This window comes from Ptychodera flava, chromosome 10 (assembly GCF_041260155.1).
Source record: "Ptychodera flava strain L36383 chromosome 10, AS_Pfla_20210202, whole genome shotgun sequence".
NCBI classification, from domain to species: domain Eukaryota; kingdom Metazoa; phylum Hemichordata; class Enteropneusta; family Ptychoderidae; genus Ptychodera; species Ptychodera flava.
This window is the reverse complement of record NC_091937.1, coordinates 14,938,761-14,966,709: the sequence shown is the minus strand read 5'-3', so window position 1 is coordinate 14,966,709 and position 27,949 is coordinate 14,938,761. Positions and strand designations below refer to the sequence as shown.

Here is a 27,949-nt window from a genome sequence, read left to right as displayed (position 1 = left end):
ATCAATAAAATCTTTGTTTTACTCCGTAAGCTCCTAAATGAACCCCACACGTCTTAAAAATTACTGTAAAAGTTTGACCTCAACATCAACAATATTGTTGGTTGTCAGTTCTGAGTTATAGTATTTATTTTACTATGCTGAAGTGTCATATGAGTAAATACTGTGTGGCAAGCTGAACACATGGTAAAATGGAACAGAATTTGTAGAATCATTAAAACGGAAAACGTACGACTCGGTTGGTGAGGATTAAATAGGTAAGATCTATATCGGAGAAGACAGCGTGAGACCATTTAAGGTTTCACTTCCTTAAATAAGTGTTTGTGTACATACATACATACATACATACATACATACATACATGCATGCATGCATGCATGCATGCATACATACATACATACATACATACATACATACATACATACAATAACAAAAAATTACTTCAAGTACAAAGTAATGATATCTGTTACTTAAGTTTCATGCATCCTGTAATCGTCAGATAGAAGAAGTGAAAGGGATTCTTTGCTCAATACTTTTATAAATGTATGATCGGGACGTACAATTCTACTTGTAGGGTTGTTAAAATTTGATAAATAATATTTGTTTTGGTGGTGACATTTTGAAATCAACTCTGGGTGTTTGTTTAACTGTGTAGATTTGTCAGCATTGATAATGTGGAGTTTTTCTGATATTCAAAGATTACATCGCTTGCTTATGTGAAAGTAACTTGATACTTTGTCAACGTTTGATGCATTGTCATACTGTGCAACAGATTTTGTTTGCAATGAAGGCTTTGCTCATATTGATTTAATCATTTTTCATTGATCCTGGCTATTATTTGGAATGTCAATCTTTTAATTTCTGCCTCTTAAGAATATAAAATGCAAATACATTTGTTATTTCGAATGAAAGATTAATTTTCTGGAGTAATGTTAATTCAAGTATCCCTGAAAATCAATTTTTATGATATTTACTAAAGTTTTGATTTTTTATACCCTTGGATATATTTCGTTCATCCTTATGGTAAACGTTTGCTACCTGATTAAAATTAAGATTCTCTAAGTTTTGAAAAAATACATTTTATAAGAAGGGTATTGTCATCTTGGATGAGAAATATCCGTTTGAAAAAGTGTGTTGGTTACGCACAATGACACATTGAGGTCACAGGTAATGAAGCTTCAGCCATCACAGTTTTCTATGTAATCCAATCAGTTGTGTAATGGTTGTTTCCTTGAAAACCCCTTAAACAGATGGCAATCCGTCCTGAGAGTAATGGTGTTAAAGTGTTAACGATTCTGAAGTTTCACCACGTTGTGACAGCAGGTACAATGTTTTCAAATATTTAAAGTCATTAATCTTGAGTTCAACCAAAGGGTATTGCTGGCAATATTCATCTAAAGGAGTTACGAGCAAGAATTGTCGAGTATTATACTTGTTTTATTATACAAGCCTCGTCTGTGTCGTGTTTGTGCCTATTATATATCTGTATAAAATTTCAAAGAAAACAATCCAGGTCTATTGGTTACTCTCTCTAAGCCACTTAATCAATTTATTCAATCGATCACCAAGGCCGTGGCTTATCGCCCTTACCAAATTACACATAAGTAGCTCAAAAATTTCAACTTCTAATATTTATCGTCCATAATATTGTCCTGCAACGAATACAGTCTTCAGTTGTTAGGAAATCAATTGACACATTAGCGCGGTATATTGAGTTTCCAGGGTCCATTGGTTGTAACTTTTTTTGTATTATTTTCGTGAATTTACTTTGAATCTTAACTTAGTCCCTATAGATATAGTTATTGATATAGCTATGTCTAAACCACTCTAATTGCATATTTAAGCTTAGTCAAGATTTGTAATGAATGTCTCACTGAAACATAGCCGCCTCCACGCCACTAAGAAAAAAATTGTTGGATCTTATCAGACATATAACATGGTGTCATCTAGTGTTTTGTTTTGGCCTTTATACACGATATAGCTAGGGCCAGAAACACCTGGCTTAGGAATGAATTTGGTTTCATCACAGAAGGACAAAAAGGAGCGGACTTGAAGAGTTAGTGCAACTTATGCATTTGTCTTCTTAAATGATTAAAATATTTTGTAATTTGAGTTATTTGACTGAAATGATATGTTTTTATTTTTTCACTCTTTTCTATGTCGTACGATACTTTTTAATGGCTAGGATTTATTTCGACAAACTTCTGCCAAGGCCACTGGGTGAGTAACCACTAGATACACGTGGCAGTGAAGTATGTGGATGTCAAGTGGTCAATCGCTTGTCATGGCAAAAAGTAGTGTCCTTTCACAATCGAAACCAAGCCTGCTGTGTTGAGCGTAAAAGTTATCGTAAACCAACACGTCGCCTTTCTGGAGCTGGAATCCAACCGTTCCTTGCCAAATCACATCCCGGATGTGCTGTAATACTTCCGGTTTGATGACACTGCCGTCACCATAGTAAGCCATTATAGGGTACATGTTCTCGGGAAGATTCTTGCCGGCAAACATTGGATGATCGTAATAATACGATGCATGACCGGTGGTTGCCTGGTTAAACCACACTCTCTCTCCTACGAGAAAATGAAAATAATAATTCAATCTAAGAGAACACCCATGGTACACCTTATGTTACTTAAAACCCCAAGAAGACAAAATAAAAAAGATAGGGAAACTTTTACAAACGGATTCGAGAAGAGACATGTTGGTCATCGGACAAAAATACTGTAAAGCTTGAAATAGCAGTGACCGTATCAACATTGACTCCATTGTAATCTGTGCACTTGCATCCGAATGACAATTTCCTATACAACACTTGTGATTGCCTAGCTCACTGGGTCTTCTTCACAGTACCTGTGATTGGATGGTTGGCAAATGCTGGTCCATATCGCCAGTAGGAAAGATCATCATTGTCTAACCACTTATATTCACAATTGTTGTCCTTCATATACTGTTCCACTTCGGCTTTGTCCTCGGTTCTGAACATCTAAAAAGAAAAAGCAAAACAAATTTAAGACCCTCTCCCATCCATCGTATCTCCTTTAGGTCAGGAGGGTAACCTATGAAGTCTGTGTTACCTTTGCGTTAAGATATATCTTTCTTTCACGAAATTTACTGTGTTATGTGTGTCGGTACTTTGTTCATGATTTGTACTGTGTTGTGGTGTGTTGCATTTTGGTAGGTTTGCTGTATACAACTGGGTAATATGACTTTTGATCTGAGACATTTGGATAAGAGTATAATTGCTATTAATCCCCTAAATCTTTGGCTCCTATGGTTATGAGAATTCGATACTCACCCCCTGCCAGCTCATGAAAGCATCTTTACTGTTCTTGGAAAGCGAGTGGTAACAGTATTTCAATCCTAATTTGTCGAATTTTTGAACAACCTTCGGATCAAGGTTTCGTAAGGTGTCTCTGACGTAGGTGATTCCACTTTCGCCACCTCTACCAGGTTTTGCAGGGACGTCGCAGTACAAGAATACCTAACAATGGGGAAATAGGACAAAGCCTATGGTAAGGTACCGATACCAGCTGAAGTAACTGACTGTGCATACTTCCTTTATAATCTCGATAACGGCATTCAGTCAAAGAAAGTCGTATCTACAAATTGATGCGCCCTGTACAGGTAGTGGTTATAAAAATTCTCATGTTATACAGCATTTATCGCACGACTCAGCAGAGCCATTTTGCAGTATTGGTTGATTCATTGTACTCTGGCTATATCGGGTCTCGGCGTCGCCATCTTTGTTTCCTCAGTCAGGTAACAAAGCAAGTACACAGTGTCCCTAGATATATCTAAATGGCCTTTTGTGTCATACACGCGCTGAGGTGGCATGGATGTGTGTTGTTATCGGCTGCGCCTCCAGAAACCCCCACAGTTGTTAAAGTCTGATATCTGCGGTATATGTATCATCAATTCATTAATAAATTTTTAAGTTAAATACGGAACCAAAGGAGCAAGTTCACACATTGGGCCGGGTTAAGATTGCTGCTTGGAGTTTACGGGATCGGGGAAGACGTTGTAGCGAAGCTTGGAGCTCTGGTATCTTCAGTGCAACAGAGAGCCGTGCCATGTAGAGTTAGCGCTTTTCTTTGCGAATCGCCTGTTTCAGTGGGAAGGAAGGGCATTCGTTAGACATAATAAAGTACACCACGGCATAGCAGCGAAAGGGTAGCCTAAGACCTCTGCTCGGTGAGGATGCATTCACAAACACGTCTGGAGGGGGGTCTCAGAGGAGGACTTGAAGATTTACAACATGCTAGGGGATCTGAAAAACATTGACATTGCAAAGGGGGGACTTGAAAATTTATTGAAGTTCAAATTTCTTTTCAAATACCTTCTGGCACTTTCATTCCTGCCCATGTCCTGCCATTTCCATTTCCGGCACCCCCTTCAGGCGCAAGTTGATGCAAGCAGCCACCTCGAGGCGAAAGATTTGGGTTGTGATGATTTCTACTTCCCGTCCCCTCTGTTGCGCAAAACTGTCCTCTGACTGTAAATTTCAACTTATATAACCTTTCAAAACCAATTTTGGAGATAACATATTTGATAACATTCTCCCATTGACAATACACAGGGTCTAGGTCAGTGCCAAACATACATGTCGCCGTATGAACATTTTTATTTTTTGAGGACTTCGACGGAATACAAACTATTTAAAACAGTGTATAGTGTCATCAATAACAACTGGAAGCTTCAGGTCAAACGGCCTTTGAATAACAATTTGGGAGATGATAACCAATGTGTATACGGGTTAGTAATTGGCAAATTTATGATTACTGAAATATTTGCATAATGAAGGCTAATGAACAGATGAATTTTTGTATCGAGCTGAAAGAAGGACCAAGTACGTTATTTCAAGGTCAAATCCTGAATGATAGTATCAAAACACTTTTCAATGAGATAACTGAAAATAAGGAGTTCCAGCAAACCAGTTCGCTAAAAGCTATTGAGACGTTGAACAGCAGAAAAATGACCCCTAATAGAAACAAATGTTATATCACACCATTTAGCTCTTCAAGATGTTATTTAGTAAAATAAGGGTATTGAGATAAGATAAACTTGGTTTTTTTTGCGTCATGAACAATACCCGTCATTTATTTGAAATTCTCACCTTTAAAGGACCATGGTCAGCGTAAGCCATTTCATTGTGTGGTTCTATCGTGTATGCAGGAGGGTCGATGTCAGTCGCAGACGTAACTTGGTCAGCTTTCTCAGTACGCTCCCCTGCTCCCCCCTGGTACGTCATACTCGTGTATCCTAGGTTTTTGAAAAAACGAGAGAACTCGTCAGCATTTTCCACCGGCAGTCCTCTGAAGAGAATGGTGCCGTAGACGTGAAGTTTTTCATCAATAATTTCTCGACATCTGGACGACCACTCCTCGATCTTCACTTTCTCTTCGATGACTTCATAAACGGCTGGCATGTTTTCCCTTGGGCCGGCGAGGTATTCGGGTAGTTTGTTTCCTGGGAACGTCGAACCGGGCAACCATTTTCGGCCTGCTATGCGAACGCTAGTCTGGGCCGATATACCCAATCGTGTTCGTATGCCGAAACCGTTCACGCAGGGCTGGGTCCGGACAGACCTCCATGCAGTTTGATTCACGTGCATCAACGGCAAAAATCGGCAAAGCCTTCTCAGTGTGACGAACTTAAATGATAGCATACTTGCTTGGTTTTGCGATGACGTTCGGCAAAAGAGAATTTCCGCGACCCTTTCCAACACCAGAAATTTTTACTATGAGGTACGAGTTTCAGGTGAACTTCGAAACAATGAGATGGAATCCAACCATGCAAAAAAGGTCATCTGAATTAAAATAATCGTAACAATTATGTGGAATGTCAAACAATGCAGAAAGAAGTCATCAGGATTACAATCATTGGTTCACAGGAAAAGATAAAAATACTGACCAATCACAAACCTCTTTTTTAAATCACCGTAATGCTAATGTATGCATATTCCAGAACAGGTTTTCTTTCCGCCCTTTTTAGAGTGAGCAAAAGGGGCTGACATTGTGATCGAAAATGTTTGTCCGTTCGACTGTTTTCCCCCTTGCGTCATAACTACAACACACCAAAATGCACTCGATCGACTCTCAGCAAATTCAAGAAATTGTACAAGCACAAAACTGATGACGTCGCAAACATCAGAGTATCGTCAATAATTTTGTCCTGCAACCAATGTAGTCTTCAGTTGTCGGGAAACCAGAAAATTGAGTTTCCAAGGTCCATTGGTTGTACCTTTTTGTATTATTTTCGTGAATTTACTTTAACTCTCAACTTAGTCCCTATAGATATAGTTATTGATATAGCTATGTCTAAACCACTCTGACGGCATATTTAAGCTTAGTCAAGATTTGTAATGAATGTCTTACTGAAACATAGCCGCCTCCATGCCATTAAGAAAAAATGTTGGTATGGTGCACATATATACTAGGATCTTAACAGACATATAACATGGTGTCATATAGTTATTTGTACTGGCCTTTATACACGATATAGCTAGGGCCAACTAACACCTGGCTTAGGAATGAATTTGGTTTCATCACAGAAGGACAAAAAGGAGCGGACTTGAAGAGTTAGTGTAGCTTATGCATTTTTCTTCTTCAATGATTCAAATATTTTGACTTGAAACGATAGTTTTGATTTTTACACTTTTTTTATGTTGTAAGATAATTTTTCATGGCTAGGATTTATTTTCGACAAACTTCTGCCAAGGCCACTGGGTGGATAACCACTGGATACATGTGGCAGTGAAGTATGTGGATGTCAAGTCGTCAATCGCTTGTCATGGTAACGAGTAGTATTCTTTCACAATCGTAGCTATGTCTGCTGTGTTGAGCGTAAATGTTTTGAAAGCCTTCACGTCGCTTTCCTGCCAAAGAACCTCCCTGATGATAGCATTTGGTCATATACATGCATATACATAAGCGAGCGAGTGAGCGTATATACACAAGCGTGTGAGCGCATAAACATATTAACATTTCATAGACATATCAACGTTTGCGGTTCATATAATTGACTTTATCTACAACATATAAAATGTGTTATACTCAACATATCAGCGTGTGCACTTAATGTATTAAAGTTTACCATCAACATATTGACGTTTTATACACAACATATTAAAGTGGCACTCCCACTTGGTAACATTTTTAAAACACATTTTTTAATGCCAACGGTCGATATTTGACGTAGCGACTGCGCGCGGATCAAGAGATATCGATAAAAACATGTCATTTCCTAAGCGTATTTTTCACATCCCGAAGTGTTACGATCGTTTCTGATTATGACCCGAAATCCCCCGAAGGTTTGTTGTTGTGCTGATTGACGATATTCTAGGGAGTCCATAATAAGTTCGAACGACGCAATTAATTTACCTCCCACTGCGAAGACTTTATATACAGCATTATGCCTTTACCTCAGGTAAGTTTTTTTAAAACTTCTCCTTAGTTTTTGTCGTTTTCATTATTCTCAATCAGTTGTATTATATTTTTAACCAATACCACATAGATATCAGTTTTTACGTGTAAAATATTAGCCGCCTCTGATGACAACATTTTGTCGTCTGCCACACAGTTACGCGTGGTTCGATACATAGCGGCCGCCGCGTGGTATGCGTCTATGCATACCACGCTGCGGCCGCTATGTATCAACCGTACATGACAGTGCTAGTCACCTACGCAAATTCTGGTTGAATCATCAACCAGTTTGTTTTTCGATTTTTTGCCGAGTCAGTAAGACTCGGCTTTCTCCCACGGGGCATGACCGATCACCGACGCGAGTGGTACTGTGGCGTACAGCAGCGTCAGCGTAGGCTCGTACTCCATAGCTTAGTTGACAACGGCCCCAGTGTCGAACGTTCGATGTTCGGAAGCTGAATTTAGGTGGGCCACAGGAATTCAAACTTTTACTTTTTGACGACATGTTTTTATCGATATCTCGCGATCCGCGCGCAGTCGCCACGTCAAATATCGACCTTTGGCATTAAAAAAAAATATGTTTTAAAAATGTTACCAAAAGGGAGTGCCACTTTAACGTTTGCGCTTACAGTGAATTTCAAAAACGTTTCTGGCGATAGAAATAAAACTTCAACTCCATCAATTGCAAAGGTTCTCCTTTGATATATTTTGCAAAAAATTAACCCTGTACGACGTCCACTGTTCTCACTTACAGAACACGTTCAGTGTAGGAAAGACAAATCGTTGTACCGACCCGAGAATAAATAGCGTTCTATGCAGTTTCATCGACGGGAAATGTGATAAAGGCAATATGAGAATGTTCAAACAGTCAGTGTACGTGTGAGTTTTTCAATGGGAGCGCAGCAACACTGACGATGTTGACTGTGGCACAGTGAACGTATTATTTGGTTAAATTGTTGCAAACTTTATGGAAGTAGAACGTTTGTGATGAATGCAAATGGCGCCATTTTCTATCACCAGGAACGTTTTTCTTAGTACCCAAGTACGTTTTAATTCCAAGCTATTTTCAAATTCATTTTAATATATTGAAGTTTATCCACAAACATATAAACGTTTTTTACACAACATATTATCGTTTGCACTTAATATATTCAAGTTTACCTACAACATAATGACGTTTTATACACAACATATTAGCGTTAGCGCTTAATGTAATAAAGGTTATCCATATTTTTTATACACAACATATTAAGATTTTCGCTGAATATATTAAAATTCAACCACAACATATAAACTTTTTAAACACAACATATTTAGGTTTGCGCTGAATATATTAAAGTTAATCCACAACATATAAACGTTTTTTATCGACAAGTTATCGTTTGCACTTAATATATTAAAGTTTACCTACAACATACACAACTATTAACTTTTGCACTTAAGCATATTTGAAGAGCAGAAGGTAGTGTCGGCGTTCCATACATGGCCCGCACACCATGTGCGTTATATCATGCATATCTTTGTTTATCCTGATGTCACGCGATTACGTCTTGATATCCATCAAAAGACAGGCACAATAAAAAACAAAAACTGTAGTATTATAGCGCTGACTTCGATCGTCTTACGAGCAGGATACCAGAGATCGACTGGAGTAGTGGCTTGTGGATGACAAATGTGAATCTTTATTTCTTCGACAAAGATGCTTACAGAAGAGCCCGCTAATGATATAAGGCTGATCTATCAACTTAACACCTAACTGTATAATTCCTTAACTTAATTATAGATGGAAATTCGATTCAACCCGTTAAACTAATTCAAGGTAAAACTTAATTAAACAAACAACTCTAAAAACAATCAGCGGATAATGAATTACAAATCTTAATCAGTGAAATTGTTTCATAAGTTACTCTTCCGGAAAAACTCTCGTAAATAATTAACCACTGGCGAAAACAACATATATAAATTATTAGAGACGTCTCCCTTCAACTTCCAACTTGTTTATGCAAACATCTGTTTATGCTGACATCATCTTGTGCTGACATCTGCTCAACTAACTTTGTGGTAGTTCCGACAATTAACCTAAAGAGTATGTGTAAATTTGATGGTCCTATGTGCCAAGTTACCATCAATTTTGTGTTGTTTGTCACAGAGTCTAATTAACACATATAAACTGTTCGAATTCATAAAGTCAGGTTACGTAAAATTCACAAACTGTAATACGTACTGAACTTTGTACCACACTGAAAGTTTTCTGAGATGCAAATTTCCTCCGTAATAGTAGCGGCAGCAACATCTGTAACACTTCTGGCTGTAACATTTCATAGCAATAAATCATGTAGTTATGTAGACATGCACAGCAAAATCTCAGCTGTATTTTTCAACAGACAATCGTATGTGTATGTGCAATCAACACATTGTGGCTGATGCGCAAACTGTCTTCTTTGAGAATGACGGACAAGTGCGTAATTGTACATATTTCATTTGTTTTTTTTTATGAGAGCGACTGTTTTGATTATAGATATTTTGATGTAAAAAAACACTAATTCTTGTGCAATTATATAACAAACCATGGTCCTCTTTATACCCCAACCTGTGGAAGTGGTAACACTCGTATTTGCATATGAACGGAATTAGAAAAGGTCGACCTTTCTGAGCGCTTGAAGCAAAAACAAAGGGTGAAACGCCGGTCAACATAATCACCGTCCCTCCGGTGACACAATAGTGATATCACTGCCCGTCGCTGTCTCGCCCATGAATTTGACTTTGATATGTGTACTTGTGCTTTACTGTCTGTTCTGTGCTGTTTTGTGTCTATGTTTATAACTAGTGTATTACGAATTTTGACCTAGTGTTATGGATTACGGATAGGTATGATTGCCATTATCTTAATATCTACTTGGAAGTATTACTGTCGCCTGCTTTCGGAAACGTCACTCATGCCGACGCTTTGTCCGCTAAAACAGTCACAGTCTGCATCAGCCGGGAGCAAACGTCATTGCTGTGTACGAGCGGTACATCAGCCTGCGGGCGAACTGCGTTTCGGGAATGACGTAACAAGTGACGGAAGAATTACAAGTTGCCAGTCGAAACCGCATCTTAAAATGTTAATTTAATGCACAAGAAATGTACAAATGGCAGAGAAAGTCGACAAGTCGATAATAGATGGACTATGCTACAAAATGGATCAGAAAACACGTTAATTTCCATGCCAGTAGCCCTTTAAAATATATATGCTCAAACACGTTTCTGGTTTGAAAATGTAGTTGTTGCGAGGTGGCGCTGTTTCAAAAGGGAGAAGATTCAACATTGGCGGCTAATACGGATGGTCCCCTCCCATAGAGAGAGAAAACTGGGCTTTGCGTAAGTTTAAAAGCGCAGCTCAGCATATCGTGTACCTAGACAAGTTGAGCGTGCTCAAAAAACGGCGATCGTAGCAATTATGGATTTAAAATAGGCTGTTTTCAGCGGAGAACTCGCGCCCTACAAATCGGAGCACTGTCACCTGTGTTCTATACCGCGCCCCATGGACGTGTGTACATATGCCTGATGTAAACACGTCTATGGGACGGATACGCCAAGAGCGGCATAGAACACAGGTGACTGTGGTTTTGCCTATGGCAGTCAGGGCTGTGGTGATGGGAGGCCTAGCCAGGAACACACAGCCCTGCCACGCAGAGCTACTTTTTCATCAGCGAACCGCTGTTCGAGGTTCCTAGACGGATTCTTTCCAGAATATGGTGGACCATATACTGGAAAGAATCGGTCTTGGGAACCTTGCACAGCGGTTCGCTGATGAAAAACTAGCTCTGCATGGGCGGACTCTGTCTTCCCGGCTATGCCTCCCAACATGCATCATAGCCCACAGGGGTGCCAAGAAAAAACAAACAAACCAACAAACAAGCATACACAGATGAATAACTTTCATTTTATCAATGTTTCTTGATAATTTTCTACAAACTGTCGACAAATATTGTTGTTGATGCTTAAGAAGGCCTAGAGGATGACATAATTCGTAAGGGATCATGGTTTAAGTTAGAGCACAACAACCCCTTGGTGGTTGTCTATTACATATGCATCGGATATATACCTGCGATTACATGTGTCTAGTATAGTCTAGTACCGTGTGCCATGTCCAAGTTGTAAAACCTTGTAGCCTTCAGGGGACCCTGAATGCCTACACAAAAGGTAAAGCAATATCATTTAACCAATTATTATATGTGATTTAAGTAAAAGTGACCAGACAAGAAACGTAATCTGTAAAATGCGACAGATTAATTTTGTAAATCAATATCTTTGTTTTGCTACGTAAGCTCCTAAATGAACCCCACACGTCTTAAAAATTACTGTAAACGTTTGACCTCAACATCAACAATATTATTGGTTGTCAGTTCTGAGTTGTAGTCTTTGTTTTACTATGCTGAAGTGTCATATGAGTAAATACTGTGTGGCAAGCTGAACACATGGTAAAATGGAACAGAATTTGTAGAATCATTAAACGGAAAACGTACGACTCGGTTGGTGAGGATTAAATAGGTAAGATCTATATCGGAGAAGACAGCGTGAGACCATTTAAGGTCACACTTCCTTAGTTTAGTGTTTGTGTACATACATACATACATACATACATACATACATACATACATACATACATACATACAATAACAAAAAATTACTTCAAGTACAAAGTAATGATATCTGTTACTTAAGTTTCATGCATCATGTAATCGTCAGATAGAAGAAGTGAAAGGGATTCTTTGCTCAACACTTTTATAAATGTATGATCGGGACGTACAATTCTACTTGTAGGGTTTTTAAAATTTCATAAATAATATTTGTTTTGCTGGTGACATTTTGAAATCAACTTTGAGTGTTTGTTTAACTGGGTAGATTTGTCAGCATTGATAATGTGGAGTTTTTCTGATATTCAAAGATTACATCGCTTGCTTATGTGAGAGTAACTTGATACTTTGTCAAAGCTTGATGCGTTGTCATACTGTGCAACAGATTTCGTTTGTAATGAAGGTTTTGCTCATATTGATTTAATCATTTTTCATGGATCCTGGCTATTATTTGGAATATCAGTCTTTTAATTTCTGCCTCTTAAGAATATAAAATGCAAATACATTTGTTATTTCGAATGAAAGATTAATTTTCTGGAGTAATGTTAATTCAAGTTTATCCCTGAAAATCAATTTTTATTATATTTACTAAAGTTTTGGTTTTTTAATCCCTTGGATATATTTCGTTCATCCTTATAGTAAACTTTTGCTACCTGATTAAAATTAAGATTCTCTACGGTTTTGAAAAAATACGTTTTATAAGGAGGGTATTGTCATCTTGGATGAGAAATATCCGTTTGAAAAAGTGTGTTGGTTACGCGCAATGACACAATGAGGTAATGAAGCTTCAGCCATCACAGTTTTCTATGTAATCCAACCAGTTGTCTAATGGTTGTTTCCTTGACAACCCCTTAAACAGATGGCAATCCGTCCTGAGAGTACCGGTGTCAAAGTGTTAACGATTCTGAAGTTTCACCACGTTGTAACAGCCGGTACAATGTTTTCAAATATTTAAAGTCATTAATCTTGAGTTCAACCAAAGGGTATTGCTGGCAATATTCATCTAAAGGAGTTACAATCAATAAATGTCGAGTAATATACTTTTTTATTATACAAGCCTCGTCTGTGTCGTGTTTGTACCTATAATATATCTGTATAACATTTCAAAGAAAAAAATCCAGGTCTATTGGTTACCTTCGCTGAGCCACTTCATCAATTTGTTCAATCGATCACCAAGGCAGCGGTTTATCGCCCTTACCGAATAACACATTAGTAGCTCAAAAATTTCAACTTCTAGTATTCATCGTCCATAATATTGTCCTGCAACGAATATGGTCTTCAGTTGTTAGGATATCAATGAACACGTTAGCGCGGTATATTGAGTTCCGAAGGCCCATTGGTTGTACCTTTTTGTATTATTTTCGAGAATTTACTTTGAATCTTAACTTAGTCCCTATAGATATAGTTATGGAGCCGTGTATAAACCACTCTAAATGCACATTTGAGCTTAGTCAAGTTTTGTAATGAATGTCTCACTGAAACATAGCCGCCTCCACGCTACTAAGAAAAAAATGTTGGATCTTATCAGACATATAACATGGTGTCATCTAGTTATTTGTATTGGCCGTTATACACGATATAGCTGGGGCCTGTAACACCTGGCTTAGGAATGAATTTGGTTTCATCACAGAAGGACAAAAAGGTGCGGACTTGAAGAGTTAGTGTAACTTATGGATTTGTCTTTTTAAATGATTCAAATATTTTGTAATTTGAGTTATTTGACTTGACAGGATATTTTTTTTATTTTTTCATTCTTTTCTATGTCGTACGATAATTTTTCATTGCTAGGATCTATTTTCGACAATCTTCTGCCAAGGCCACTGGGTGAGTAACCACTGGATACACGTGGCAGTGAAGAATGTGGATGTCAAGTGGTCAATCGCTTGTCATGGCAAAAAGTAGTGTTCTTTCACAATCGAAACCAAGCCTGCTGTGTTGAGCGTAAAAGTTATCGTAAACCAACACGTCGCCTTTCTGGAGCTGGAATCCAACCGTTCCTTGCCAAAGCACATCCCGGATGTGCTGTAACACTTCCGGTTTGATGACACTGCCGTCGCCATAGTAAGCCATTATAGGGTACATGTTCTCGGGAAGATTCTTGTCGGCATACATAGGATGATCGTAATAATACGATGCATGACCGGTGGTTGCCTGGTTAAACCACACTCTCTCTCCTACAAGAAAATGAAAATAATAATTCCATTTGAGTGAACACCCATGGTACACCTTATGTTAATTAAATCCCCAAGAAGACAAAATAAAAAAGATAGGGAAACTTTTACAAACGGATTCGAGAAGAGACATGTTTGTCATCGGACAAAAACACTGTAAAGCTTGAAATAGCAGTGACCGTATCAACATTGACGCCATTGTAATCTGTGCACTTGCATCTATAGAATGACATTCCCCTATCCAACACTTGCGATTGGATAGCTCACCGGGTCTTCTTCACAGTACCTGTGATTGGATGGTTGGCAAATGCTGGTCCATACCGCCAGTAGGAAAGATCATCATTGTCTAACCACTTATATTCACAATTGTGGTCCTTCATATACTGTTCTACTACGGCTTTGTCCTCGGTTCTGAACATCTAAAAAGAAACAGCAAAACAACTTTAGGACCCTCTGCCATCCATCGTATCTCTTTTAGGTCAGGAGGGTGGCCTATGAAGTCTGTGTTACCTCATAGAACCTCGAGGGATATATCTTTCTTTCACGAAATTTACTGTGTTATGTGTGTCGGTACTTTGTTCATGATTTGTGCTGTGTTGTGGTGTGTTGCATTTTGGTAGGTTTGCTGTATACAATAACTGGGTAATATGACTTTTGACCTGAGACATTTGGATAAGAGTATAATTGCTATTAATCCCCAAAATCTTTGGCTCTTATGGCTATGAGAATTCGATACTCACCCCCTGCCAGCTCATGAAAGCATCTTTACTGTTCTTGGAAAGCGAGTGGTAACAGTATTTCAATCCTAATTTGTCGAATTTTTGAACAACCTTCGGATCAAGGTTTCTTAAGGTATCTCTGACGTAGGTGATTCCACTTTCGCCACCTCTACCAGGTTTTGCAGGGACGTCGCAGTACAAGAATACCTAACAATAGGGAAATAGGACAAAGCCTATGGTAAGGTACCGACACCAGCTGAAGTAACTGACTGTGCATACTTCCTTTATAATGTCGATAACGGCATTCTGTCAAAGAAAGTCGTATCTTCAAATTGATGCGCCCCTGTACAGGTAGTTTATATTGTCTTGACGTCAATGGCAATTATTTGCTTTAAAAAGTGGGACTACGAAAGTGCAATTTAATATACGAATTAATGTAAAAATTGACTTTGCAGTTCTGATGATAAGGTATATAAAATTTCTCATGTTATTCAGCATTAATCATCGCACAACTCAGGAGAGCCATTTTGCAGTATTGGTTGACTTGTTGTATTCTGGCTATATCGGGTCTCGACGTTGCCATCTTTTGTTCCTCAGTCAGGTAACAAAGCAAGTACACAGTGTCCCCAGATATATCTAAATGGCCTTTTGTGTCATACACGCGCTGAGGTGGTATGGATGTATGTTGTTATCGGCTGCGCCTCAAGAAAACCCCCACAGTTGTTCAAGTCTGATATTTGCGGTATTTGTATCATTAATTCATTAATAAATGATTAAGTTAAGTACGGAACCAAACGAGGAGCAAGTTCACACATTGGGCCGGGTTAAGATTGCTGCTGGGAGTTTACGGGATCGGGGAAGACGTTGTAGCGAAGCTTGGAGCTCTGGTATCTTCAGTGCAACAGAGAGCCGTGCCATGTAGAATCGCCTGTTTTAGTTGGAAGGAAGGGCATTCATGTTTGACATAATAAAGTACATCTCGGCATAGCAGCGAAAGGGTAGCCTAAGACCTCTGCTCGGTGAGGATACATTAACAAACACGTCTGGAGGGGGATTTAAGAGGGGACTTGAAGTCTACAACATGCTAGGGGATCTGAAAAACATTGACATTGCAAAGGGGGGGGGGGACTTGAAAATTTATTGAAGTTCAAATTTCTCTTTTTCAAATACCTTCTGGCACTTTCATTTCCTGCCCATTTCCTGCCATTTCCATTTTCGGCACCCCCTTCAGGCGCAAGTTGATGCCAGCAGCCACCTCGAGGCGAAAGATTTAGGTTGTGCGATTTCTACTTCCATTCCCCTCTGTTGCGCAAAACTGTCCTCTATAAATTTCAACTTATATAACCTTTCAAAAACAATTTTGGAGGTAACATATTTGACAACATTCTCCCATTGACAATACATAGGGTCTAGGTCAGTGCCAAACATTAATGTCGCCATATGAACATTTTTATTTTTTGAGGACTTTGACGGAATACAAACTATTTAGAAGAGTGCATGGTGTTATCTTTAACAACTGGAAGCTTCAGGTCAAACGACCTTTGAATAATAATTTGGGAGATGATAACCTATGAGTTATTCGTAGTTTCCTCACGGACATGGTGAATCAACATTTTCAGTGAAATTGCAAATCCAATTTCATGCACACAAATGCACTTGTAACTACCTTAGTCTAATCAAGTACATTAATATTAATTACCAAACGTCCATAAATACAGTTTTAGCTAGTTTTGTATTGTAAAAAAATATTCATAGTTTCCTCGTAGACTACAATGTATTGTGGATCAACATTTTCGGCAAAATTTCAAATCAACTTTCTTCTACACATATGCACATGTAACCACCCTCTTCTAATCAAATACAATTACGTCAGTTATTGAAGGTCCATATATGCACAAATATTACAAGGTTTATATTGGGAAAAATTATAGTGGATCAACATTTCTGGTGAAATTCCAAAATTAAATTTCTTGTTAACACACCATACTAATCAAGTACATTAATATAAGTTATCAAACAACTATAGATGAACAGATATTGCTAGTTTTTACACTAAAACAATTGTTCATAGTTTTCTCATAGACTACAATGTATAGTGAATCAACATTATCGATGAAATTCAAATATCGCATACATATAAATGTAGAGATATAGCTTGAATTTATGGGGAAAATGTTAATAGTATGCCCAATAGACTCCAATGTATCAGTTCTTTGAAATCGTAAATTGGCCAATTACGTAACCGTATCGCGTCAAATTAGTTTGCCGACACTGCCAATACGGGTTACGCAATTTGCAAATTTACGATTACTGAAATATTTGCATAATGAAGGCTAATGAACTCTTCATTATAAAGCTTTTTGTATCGAGCTGAAAGAAGGACCACAGTCCCCAGTCCCTCTATGATTTTGCCTGCAACAGTCCATGACACCTGCGAACATTGCGTCGGCATTTTGTTTTTCGATCGTGATCATAATCCAACCATAATGTGTCGTCCCTTTCAAGCTTTATCTAGAGGGGCAACGTTACCCATTTAATGAAAAAATAAATTGTTTAGTGTTTCTGAAGGGAACAAGTTGTAATGTTTTGTGATATTCTGAAAATAACAACCCACAAACGTCATTTTTTTGAACGATCACATTGCGGCTGTGATATAACGGCCAGTTGAACATTGTCGGTATCCTTTGTTTAAGCATAGGGGATTCAATCTCCGATGATGACGATGATGATGATTAAATATTTTAAAATGAAGATAAATAAACATATATTTGGACTCAGTAAATTTGTTGTTATTGTTGTTGTTATTATTGTTGTCGTTGTTGATACTATTTGCAGAAAAGAACAAAGTATGCGCTGCAAATTTCAACACAGCCTAACTATACATGTGCGTCGCAAATTCAATACAGCCTAACTATACATGTGCGTTGCAAATTCAATACAGCCTAACTATACATGTGCGTTGCTGCCTAACTATACATGTGCGTTGCAAATTCAATACAGCCTAACTATACATGTGCGTTGCTGCCTAACTATACATGTGCGTTGCAAATTCAATACAGCCTAACATTACCCAAGGGGAGTCACTTCATTGCCACCACATTTTTTTCGATCGCCAAAAATGCACCTAGCATGCATCGAAATCGGTAAAATTCGACGTAGGGTCAAAGCACATTAGTCCTTCTCAATAATACTCCAACATTTTTACCTCTTACCGATGAAAAGTCGAGAAATCAGCAAGTTTTTCAGCGTATCTGGACGTCTCTTACATTTCAGATTTAAAAGGCGCGGCAGTGTATTGAGTCACGTGGGCGCTTTTCAAATCGAACCAATAGCAGAGCTCGCCAAAATGCACCCAGCAAGCATCGAGAGCGGTAAAATTCGATGTAGGGTCAGAGCCCGTACTGAACGATGGGCCGAGCGTGAAAACCCGGCAGTAACGTAAGTTTCTCACGTCTTTGGAAGACTATGGGTGACACTGTCTGCGTACGTCTGCATACGAAATTCTGGTAACTTCAACAGTTCCAGTTCACCCGCAGCAAGAGATCGTTCTTTCCAAAGATGTGAGAAACTTACGTTGCCTCCGGGTTTTCACGCTGGTCCATTCAGCTCTGCTATTGGTTCGATTTGAAAAGCGCCCACGTGACTCAATACACTGCCGCGCCTTTTAAATCTGAAATGTAAGAGACGTCCAGATACGCTGAAAAACTTGCTGATTTCTCGACTTTTCATCGGTAGAGGTAAAAATGTTGGAGTATTATTGAGAAGGACTAATGTGCTTTGACCCTACGTCGAATTTTACCGATTTCGATGCATGCTAGGTGCATTTTTGGCGATCGAAAAAAAGTGTGTGGCAATGAAGTGACTCCCCTTGGGTAATGTTAGGCTGTATTGAATTTGCAACGCACATGTATAGTTAGGCAGCAACGCACATGTATAGTTAGGCTGTATTGAATTTGCAACGCACATGTATAGTTAGGCAGCAACGCACATGTATAGTTAGGCTGTATTGAATTTGCAACGCACATGTATAGTTAGGCTGTATTGAATTTGCGACGCACATGTATAGTTAGGCTGTGTTGAAATTTGCAGCGCATACTTTGTTCTTTTCTGCAAATAGTATCAACAACGACAACAACAATAACAACAACAATAACAACAAATTTACTGAGTCCAAATATATGTTTATTTATCTTCATTTTTAAATATTTAATCATCATCATCGTCATCATCGGAGATTGAATCCCCTATGGTTTAAGGTGCGAATCGTGTGTTTGTTCGTATCACGGAGTGTCACAAAGAAACCAGCCACGTTTCCAGACCGGCGGATAGAGGGACTGTGGAAGCACGTTATTGCAAGGTCAAATACTGAATGATAGTATCAAGACACTTTCAATGAGATAACTGAAAATAATGAGTTCCAGCCAACCAGTTTGCTAAAAGCTATTGAGACGTTGACATTAGCGAAGGCCACGGCCACTGTGGGGGACTTTGTCCAGTCAAAATGATCATACGACTCAAATATTTGCATAGTGAAGGTTAATGAACTCTTCATTATAATAGCTTTTTGTATCGACCTAAAAGAACTGCCAGGCATGCTATTACAAGGTCCAATGCTGAACACTGGTTATAAACACTTTCATTGAGATGATTGTACTATTTATGACCCCGAATAGAACAAATGTTATACCATACCAAGTAGCTCTTCAAGATGTTATTCAGAAAAATAAAGGTATTGAGACATGATAAACTTGTTTTTTTTTGCGTCATGAACAATACCCGTCATTTATTTGAAATTCTCACCTTTAAAGGACCGTGGTCAGTGTATGCCATTTCATTGTGTGGTTCAATCGAGTATATGGGAGGGTCAATGTCAGTTGCAGACGTAACTTGGTCAGCTTTCTCAGTACGCTCCCCTGCTCCCCCCTGGTACGTCATGCTCGTGTATCCTAGGTTTTTGAAAAGACGAGAGAACTCGTCAGCATTTTCCACTGGCAGTCCCCTGAAGAGAATGGTGCCGTAGACGTGAAGTTTTTCATCAATGATTTCTCGACATCTGGACGACCACTCCTCGATCTTCACTTTCTCTTCGATGACTTCATAAACGGCTGGCATGTTTTCCCTTGGACTGGCAAGGTGTTCGGGTAGATTGTTTCCTGGGAACGTCGAACCGGGCAACCATTTTCGGCCTGCTATGCGAGCGCTAGCCTGGGCCGGTATATCCAATCGAGTTCGTATGCTGAAACCGTTAACGCAGGGCTGGGTCCCAATAGACTTCCATGCAGTTTGATTCACGTGCATTAACGGCAAAAATCGGCAAAGCCTTCTCGGTGTGACGAACTTCAATGATAGCATACTTGCTTGGTTTTGCGATGACGTTCGGCAAAAGAGAATTTCCGCGACCCTTTCCAACGCCAGAAATTTTTACTATGAGGTACGAGTTTCAGATGAACTTCGAAACAATGATGTGGAATCCAACCATGCAAAAAAGGTCATCTGAATTAAAATAATCGTAACAATTATGTGGAATGTCAAACAATGCAGAAAGAAGTCATCTGAATTACAATCATTGATTCACAGGAAAAGATAAAAATACTGACCAATCACAAACCTCTTTTTTAAATCAGCGTAACACTAATGTATGCATTTTCCAGAACAGGTTTTCCTCCCGCCCTTTTTTAGAGTGAGCAAAAGGGGCTGACACTGTGATCGAAAATGTTTGTCCGTTCGACTGTTTTCCTCCTTGCGTCATAACTACAACACACCAAAATGCACTTGATCGATTCTCAGCAAATTCAAGAAATTGTACAATCACAAACTGATGACGTCGCAAACATCAAAGTATCGTCCATAATTTTGTCCTGCAACCAATATAGTCTTCAGTTGTCGGGAAACCAGAACATTGAGTTTCGAAGGTCCATTGGTTTTACCTTTTTGTATTATTTTCGTGAATTTACTTTGAATCTTAACTTAGTCCCTATAGACATAGTTATTGATATAGCTAAGTATAAAGCACTCTAATTGCATATTTAAGCTTAGTCAAGATTTGTAATGAATGTCTCACTGAAACATAGCCGCGTCCACGCCATTAAGAATAAAATGATGGTATGGTGCACATATATACTAGGATCTTAACAGACATATAACATGGTGTCATCTAGTTATTTGTACTGGCCTTTATACACGAAATAGCCAGGGCCAATTAACAACTGGCTTAGGAATGAATTCGGTTTCATCACAGAAGGACATTGCATTTGTCTTCTTCAATGATTCAAATATTTTGTAATTTGAGCTATTTGACTTGAAACAATAGTTTTGATTTTTTGACTTTTTTCTTTGTTGTAAGATAATTTTTCATGGCTTGGATTTATTTTCGACAAACTTGTGCCAAGGCCACTAGGTGGATAACCACTGGATACATGTGGCAGTGAAGTACTAGTATGTTGATGTTAAGTAGTCAATCGCTTGTCATGGCAACGAGTAGTATTCTTATCGTAGCTATGTCGGCTGTTTTATGAGAGCGACAGTTTTGATTAAAGATATTTTGATATAAAAAACACTAATTCACATGCAATTATATAACAAACCACGGTCCCTCTTTATACCCAAACCTTTGGAAGTGGTAACACTCGTATTTGCATATGAACGGAATTAAAAAAGGTCGACCTTTCTGAGCGCTTGAAACTAAAACAAAGGGTGAAACGCCGGTCAACATAATCACCGTCCCTCCGGTGACATAATAGTGATATCACTACCCGTCGCTGTCCGGCCCATTAATGCCCATTAGGAAATTAGCCTCCCAACCGCTATATTCAATACGTAGCTCAGTACCACAGATAACCATTCCTTAAAAAAACCTATAAATTAATAGTCCCGGTCTCTAAAATGTTGATTTTCGAACGAGCAGTAATGCTGAGCGTGTGATATGTCACACTGCTCAGCGATGTGCCGTCACTCAAACGTATTAAACTTGCCCCTCATTATGAGTTACTTGAACCAGTCTACATCTCAATACCAAAGACCACTGCTAATTATGGAAATCAGCAAAATAACGGCCCAAGATCCCACAAAAATTTATTTCGAACCAATGGCAATGGCAATAAGCCTGTTGCTTTTGCTTCAAGGTTAACTTTGTATTATCAGGGGAACAGGGACAAATTTATCTCGTCTGCCATGCGTCTGTACGGTCTTCACCATGTCACACGACTGTGTTTCAATGCTTTGGGCTATTAGGTACGGGCGGTGCACTGTAATGTCACATATGATCTCCACACACGTGCTTCAGTGAAAAGGGCATGGGGAAAATACTTTCTCCAATCCGGCGCACATGGTGAGGAATTTTCTTTGCGAGGCAAAAATACCAAACGTATTGAATATTTTGCGCCACCGCACAAAAGGAAAAACTCACGAAAAATCTCCTGTTCAGAGAATGGCTGAGCAAACAGCATTGAATGAAATGTTACTCAGCTTACAGAGCTACTTTCTCTCATGTGTGTAAGGCTTATACGGCGTAATTTGCAGTCAATCTGTAATTTGTTGTCATCTCTAATCGCAAGCTGGTAGATAAATACAGCATCTCTCAGCTTCGACAAATGATCGCTGATGGCATCAGTGACATTGGACCTTAGTTGGTGACCACTACCTATTTGACTTACAGATTGATATCAGGCGGGTGCCACATGTGTGGCAGGATGCGCTTACTATTTTCGAAACACCTGACATCACTTCTTGCCTTTTGCCCAGAGGTCCATATATCTTTCTTTCATGAATTTGACTTTGTTGTGTGTACCGGTGCTTTCTGTCTGTTCTGTGCTGTTTTGTGTCTATGTTGTAAGTGGAAGCTTTCCGTGAATATTGATAAAACTAACATTATTGTCTTTAGAAGGGGAGGGTCTTTGAGAAACTACGAAAAATGGTTTTATAATGGGCGCAGGATATAAGTTATATCTTTTTACAGTTGCTTAGGTGTAGTTTTTTCTTGGACAGGTCTTTGGTTCCAAGCCCAAAAAGCACTTAGTGAGCAAGCTAGTACAGCGCTTTTTTGTTTATCAAGTTCTTTGTGGAAATTGGGTACTCTTCCAGTTAATATTGCTCTTAAGCTTTTTGATGCCAAAATACTTCCCATTTTACACTATTGTTCGGAAATCTGGGGTTTTCATCCAGCCCCAGATATTGAAAAAGTCCACAACAAGGTGATGCGTTCGGTTTTGAAATTATACAGTAATACACCAACAAGTGCAATGAAGGGTCCAGATCGAGTTTCCATGTATGTATATAGGTATTGTAAAATTATCAAGTATTGGCTGATATTGTTAAGAATGGATAAAAATAGAACAGTTTTCAAATGTTATGAATTCCAAATAAGTAAAATAGATGTATAACTTTTGGGTGAAAAATGTCAAGTTACTACTACAAAGCTATGGCTTTGGAGAAGTATGGGAAAACCAGGGTGTTGGCGACGAAACAAAATTTTTAAAATTATTTAAGCAAGGATGTATAGATATTGAGATAGAGTAATGGTCAGAGCATTTAAGAGATACCAGTAGATTGTATTTTTACTCCACATTCAAAAAGGAACTTTGCCTAGAACCATACTTATTACACCTTGAAAAACCTGTGTTCAGATTAGCTCTCTGCAAATTCAGAACCTCAGCTCATTCCTTTAAAATAGAAACAGGACGATAGAACAAAACCCCACGTTTAGACAGAACATGTGATTGTGTTCCATGAACAAAGTGGAAGATGACTTCCATTTTTTACTTGTATGTCCCAGGTATCAAGATCTGAGGGCAAAGTTTATATCACGCTATTATTACAACCCTCCTGTTTTATATGTTTACTTTGTTGATGTCAGCAGATAATTTAAAAACTCTAAGAAAACTCAGTAGATATATATATTTTTTTTTGCAATGAAGCGTAGAGACGACTATATGAGTAACGTAAATTCTACTCAATTTTGTCGTCTGTTTTGTAATTAGTATCCATGATCAGGTGTTACCGTACGTTACTTTTTCCCAGTGACCCATGTACTATATTACTTATATTTTTGTACATTTTGGCCGGTGGCCAGGGGTCCAGACACTTCGCACCAAAACCAGTTCGCCCCACACAACTTCGCCCCAAAACCATTTCTCACCAAAACCACCTCGTCCAACGCCACTTCGCCCCAAGTACCATCTCGTACTGAAACCACTTCACCCAAAGTACAGTACCATCAACTCGTCCTAAAACAACGATGCCAAGACGTATCATAACATTGTTTTTACATGCAACTTGGAAGCATAAATGTGTCAAGATATTTTGGCTACCACGAACCATTTATTGTTGAATGAAACCATTAAAAAGTAGAATAAGAAAAAAGAAACACGCAAACTACTCAATGCTACAACTCAGGTGCCGTGCGCGGCATTGCACGATGTCATTTTCTCGAAATGTGTACAATTTCAAGATTTCAGTCCTTGGATGATAGAAAGGTGATAAAAATTTCGATGGCAGTGGTTGGTTATTTTCAGCTTTACCGGTTGGCGATGAGTTTGGGGCAGTGGCATTATTTGGGGGCGAAATAGTTTGGGCGACGTGACCTTTGGGGCGAAGTGGTTTTGGTACGAGGTTGTTTTGGTGCGAAATGGTATGGGACGAGATGCTATGGTGCGAAGTGGTTTTGGTGCGAAGTGTCTGGGAACCAAGCCATAAGTACTGAAATAAACTTGACTTGACTTGACTTGTGTCTATGTTTATAACTAGTGTATTACGAATTTTGACCTAGTGTTATGGATTACAGATAGGTATGATTGCGATTATCTTAATATCTACTTGGAAGCTATTACTGTCGCCTGCTTTTTCCCTCAATTGGTTCGGAAACGTCACTCATGCCAACGCTCTGTTCGCTAACACAGTCACAATCTGCATCAGGCGGGAACAAACGCCATTGCTGTGTACCAGCGGTACACCAGCCTGCGGGCGAACTGCCTTCCGGCAATGACGTAACAACTGGCGGAAGAATTACAATTTGCCAGTCGAAACCGCATCTTAAAATGTGAATTTAAGGAGGTACGCTACCATTCCAAAAAATGTTGGGACATTCTTGAAGTTGACTTTTCTGAAATAATCTTTATGTGTACATTGCAAAGATATGAAAAAAATATGTCAGAGCTACAATTGTTAATTATTCTCTACTGATCTTTCAAAATAAAAATAACTGTCGATTTTTTAGTGCAAAAATATAATTTCGGTTGTTTTGATTCATAAAAACTTCTGAAAGAAATATTATAAGCTCACTAGCATGATTTTTTGCCATTTTGTCCTGTTATTCACGCTCACCAGGTTAGGTAGTCTAAAAGGAACATGTACATCTTCTGGACAAAAGAGGGCGCTCTCCTATATAGAATGGTAGCGTACTACCTTGATGCACAAGAAATGCACATATGGCAGAAAAATTCGACAAGTTGACAATATATGGATTATTCTACAGGACAATTGGTTCAGAAAACACGTTACTTTTCATGTCAGTTGCCCTTTAATATGTATATGAGCTCACACGTTTATGTATATGACCAAGTACGATGTAGTTGTTGCGCGATGGCGCTATTTCAGAAGGAAGGAGATTCACATTGGCGGCTTATATGGCCGGTCCTAGCTGTGGGTCCATAGGTGTGGTACGGATTTTTTGCCTTTTACGGGCTGTGGTGGCGGGGTTAAAAGTTGTAAAAGTCAAAATCAGCCCGTAAAAGGCAGAAAGCCCGTCTGAAAACAAACAATACAAATTTGGACCCACAGCTAGGCCGGTCCACTCGCATAGAGAGATAAAACCGGGCTTTGCGTAAGTCTAAAAGCGCAGCTCAGTATATCGTGTACCTAGACAAGTTGAGCGTGCTCGAAAAACGGCGATCGGTAGCGATTATGGATTCAAAACAGGCTGTTTTCAGCGGAGAACTCACGATCTGCAAATCGGAGCACAGTCACCTGTGTTCTAGTCCGTCCCATAGACATTTGTACATATGCCCGATGTACACACGTCTATTGGGCGGATAGGCGCTGAGTGGAATAGAACACAGGTCAGGGCCGTGGTGGTGGGACACCAAGCAGGGAACACACGGCCCTGCAACGCAGAGCTACTTTTTTCATCAGCGAACTACTGTGCGAGGTTCCAAGATGGATTCTTCCCAGAATATCATGGACCATCTACTGGAAAGAATCGATCTTGGGAACCTTGCACAGTTGTTCGCTGATAACAAAGTAGCTCTGTGTGGTCGGACTGTGTGTTCCCAGCTATGTCTCCCAACATGCACCACAGCCAACAGGGAATCAGGAAAAAACAAACAAACAAACAAGCATACAAACAAACAAAGCTGACAAAAACAAACAAAAATACAAACGAGCATGCAAATACATAAATAAATATAGCAAACATACTGACAAACATAAAAATAGATAAGTAAACAAACAAACATATACAATATCATAGAACATTGAATGAGAAACATAAATAATCAAACAAATGTATACACACATACATAGATATAAATTATATATATATATATATTATATATATATATATGTGGGTGTGTGTGTGTCTGTGTAATGTGTGTGTCTGTGTAATATGTGTGTGTCTATGAGTGTAAGAGACAACAGCATATTGAAAAAAGATTGAAATGATTGAATGAACAGCTCATGCAACATATTCAACATGCGACGGCACTACCACTATTCACTATATTCCCAAAGTGATGTGACTTGCTCGCAGCCCACGCCATGACAAAGGCGATGATATAATTTTTCCTACTGCAAATATAATGACCGTCTCACCGCAAATGAGTAAAAATCCACACCACATGGGAAGAACATGTATGAGGCTCTCATGTTCAACATGTAAAATGAATGTGCGATCAAAAACAAAGCAATTTTCCGGCGATTTCTGAAGTCATGCCGATATCATTTCTTCCGTCCGGTTTCTACTCTTCTGCATGAGGAGTTTAAAACGCTTGGGTTGCTGCGTTGTCCGTTGAGCTACGCCAGTCCTTTGAAATCGTAAAATAGACAAATCACGTAACCGTATTGTCAGAGTCGGTCGACTCATTTGGCGCTATACGCGATACCAGAGTGCTGAATGTAACAGTGCAATCTAGTAGTGTCCCCCTGCCCTGCACACGAGTGACCTTTGTCCTTCAACGGGATAATTTACAAGCTTTTATTAGTCACAAGTTCAGGTCATTAACCAATCACAGAGGAGGCGAAAGGTCACAGAATCTGAAGTGCAAGTAGGTCACAGCAACCTCTGCACTGGTTGTTAGGTTTTTGATCCCCCAAAATCGTGCCGTTTAGTCACGGTTAGGGAGCATTCGTTATTTACGGGGAGGGGGGGGGCGGTGGAATTTGAGTGACAAATGAAACGTAAAAAGCGACCCCCCTCCAAATCAAATTTCTAAAATTTGACCCCCCCCCCCTCAATTCATCAATTGTAAAATGTGACCCCCCCCCCATGAAAAAAAAATTCATCAGATTTGATTCATTAACCCTTCGCACCCTGTGGCCCCGGGCTGAAAAAGTTTCCTCACATACTAGAGAATCAAAATTTTTGGTGAAATGCCAAAATCAAATTTTTTGCACACACATGAACTTTTAATCGCTCTAGTCTAATCAAGTACACTAATATCAATAATCAAGAGTACATAAATACACAGATTTACCTAGTTTTATATTGGAAAAACATTATTCATAGTTTCCATATAGACAAGATAGTGAATCAACATTTCGGTGACATTCCAAAATCAAATTTCTTGCACAAACATCCACTTGTTACCACACTAGTCTAATCAAGTAAATTAATATCATTAATCAAGCGTACATAAATACACAGATTTAACTAGTTTTATATTGGAAAAACATTATTCATAGTTTCCTCTTACAAGATAGTGAATTAACAATTCGGTGAAATTCCAAAATCAAATTTCTTGCTCACACATGCACTGGTAACTACCCTAGTCTTATCAAGTACATTAATATCAATAATCAAGAGTCTATAAATA

General features: G+C 38.9%; 1 protein-coding gene across 3 annotated transcripts; it reads right to left on the bottom strand.

Annotated features, from left to right (window-relative positions):
• Positions 1-515: 515 nt before the first annotated feature.
• Positions 516-20,448, bottom strand: LOC139142075 (dapdiamide synthesis protein DdaC-like). Of its 3 annotated transcripts, none has more exons than XM_070711869.1 (4): positions 19,728-20,448; positions 3,293-3,478; positions 2,848-2,980; positions 516-2,567 (listed from the first exon to the last, which is right to left on the bottom strand). In XM_070711869.1, the coding sequence occupies exons 1-4, from the start codon at positions 20,277-20,279 to the stop codon at positions 2,269-2,271; spliced, it is 1,170 nt and encodes a 389-aa protein (XP_070567970.1). In that variant the 5' UTR covers positions 20,280-20,448; the 3' UTR covers positions 516-2,268. The 3 variants fall into 3 exon arrangements, with proteins under 3 accessions (XP_070567970.1, XP_070567969.1, XP_070567968.1); XM_070711868.1 differs by lacking the exon at positions 19,728-20,448 and adding an exon at positions 5,111-5,792; XM_070711867.1 differs by lacking the exons at positions 516-2,567; positions 2,848-2,980; positions 3,293-3,478 and adding exons at positions 13,066-14,211; positions 14,495-14,627; positions 14,949-15,134 and having other exon boundaries at positions 19,728-20,437.
• Between the last annotated feature and the right edge of the window lie 7,501 nt (positions 20,449-27,949).

Bases quoted from the DNA above. Each gene is read 5' to 3' on its own strand.
- LOC139142075 (XM_070711869.1), bottom strand. From the start codon at position 20,279: ATGCTATCATTGAAGTTCGTCACACCGAGAAGGCTTTGCCGATTTTTG. The intron at 2,981-3,292 runs GTGAGTATCGAA...TTTTCTTTTTAG, and splicing joins CTTTCATGAGCTGGCAGGGG to ATGTTCAGAACCGAGGACAA. The intron at 2,568-2,847 runs GTACTGTGAAGA...ATTTTCTCGTAG, and splicing joins TGCCAACCATCCAATCACAG to GAGAGAGAGTGTGGTTTAAC.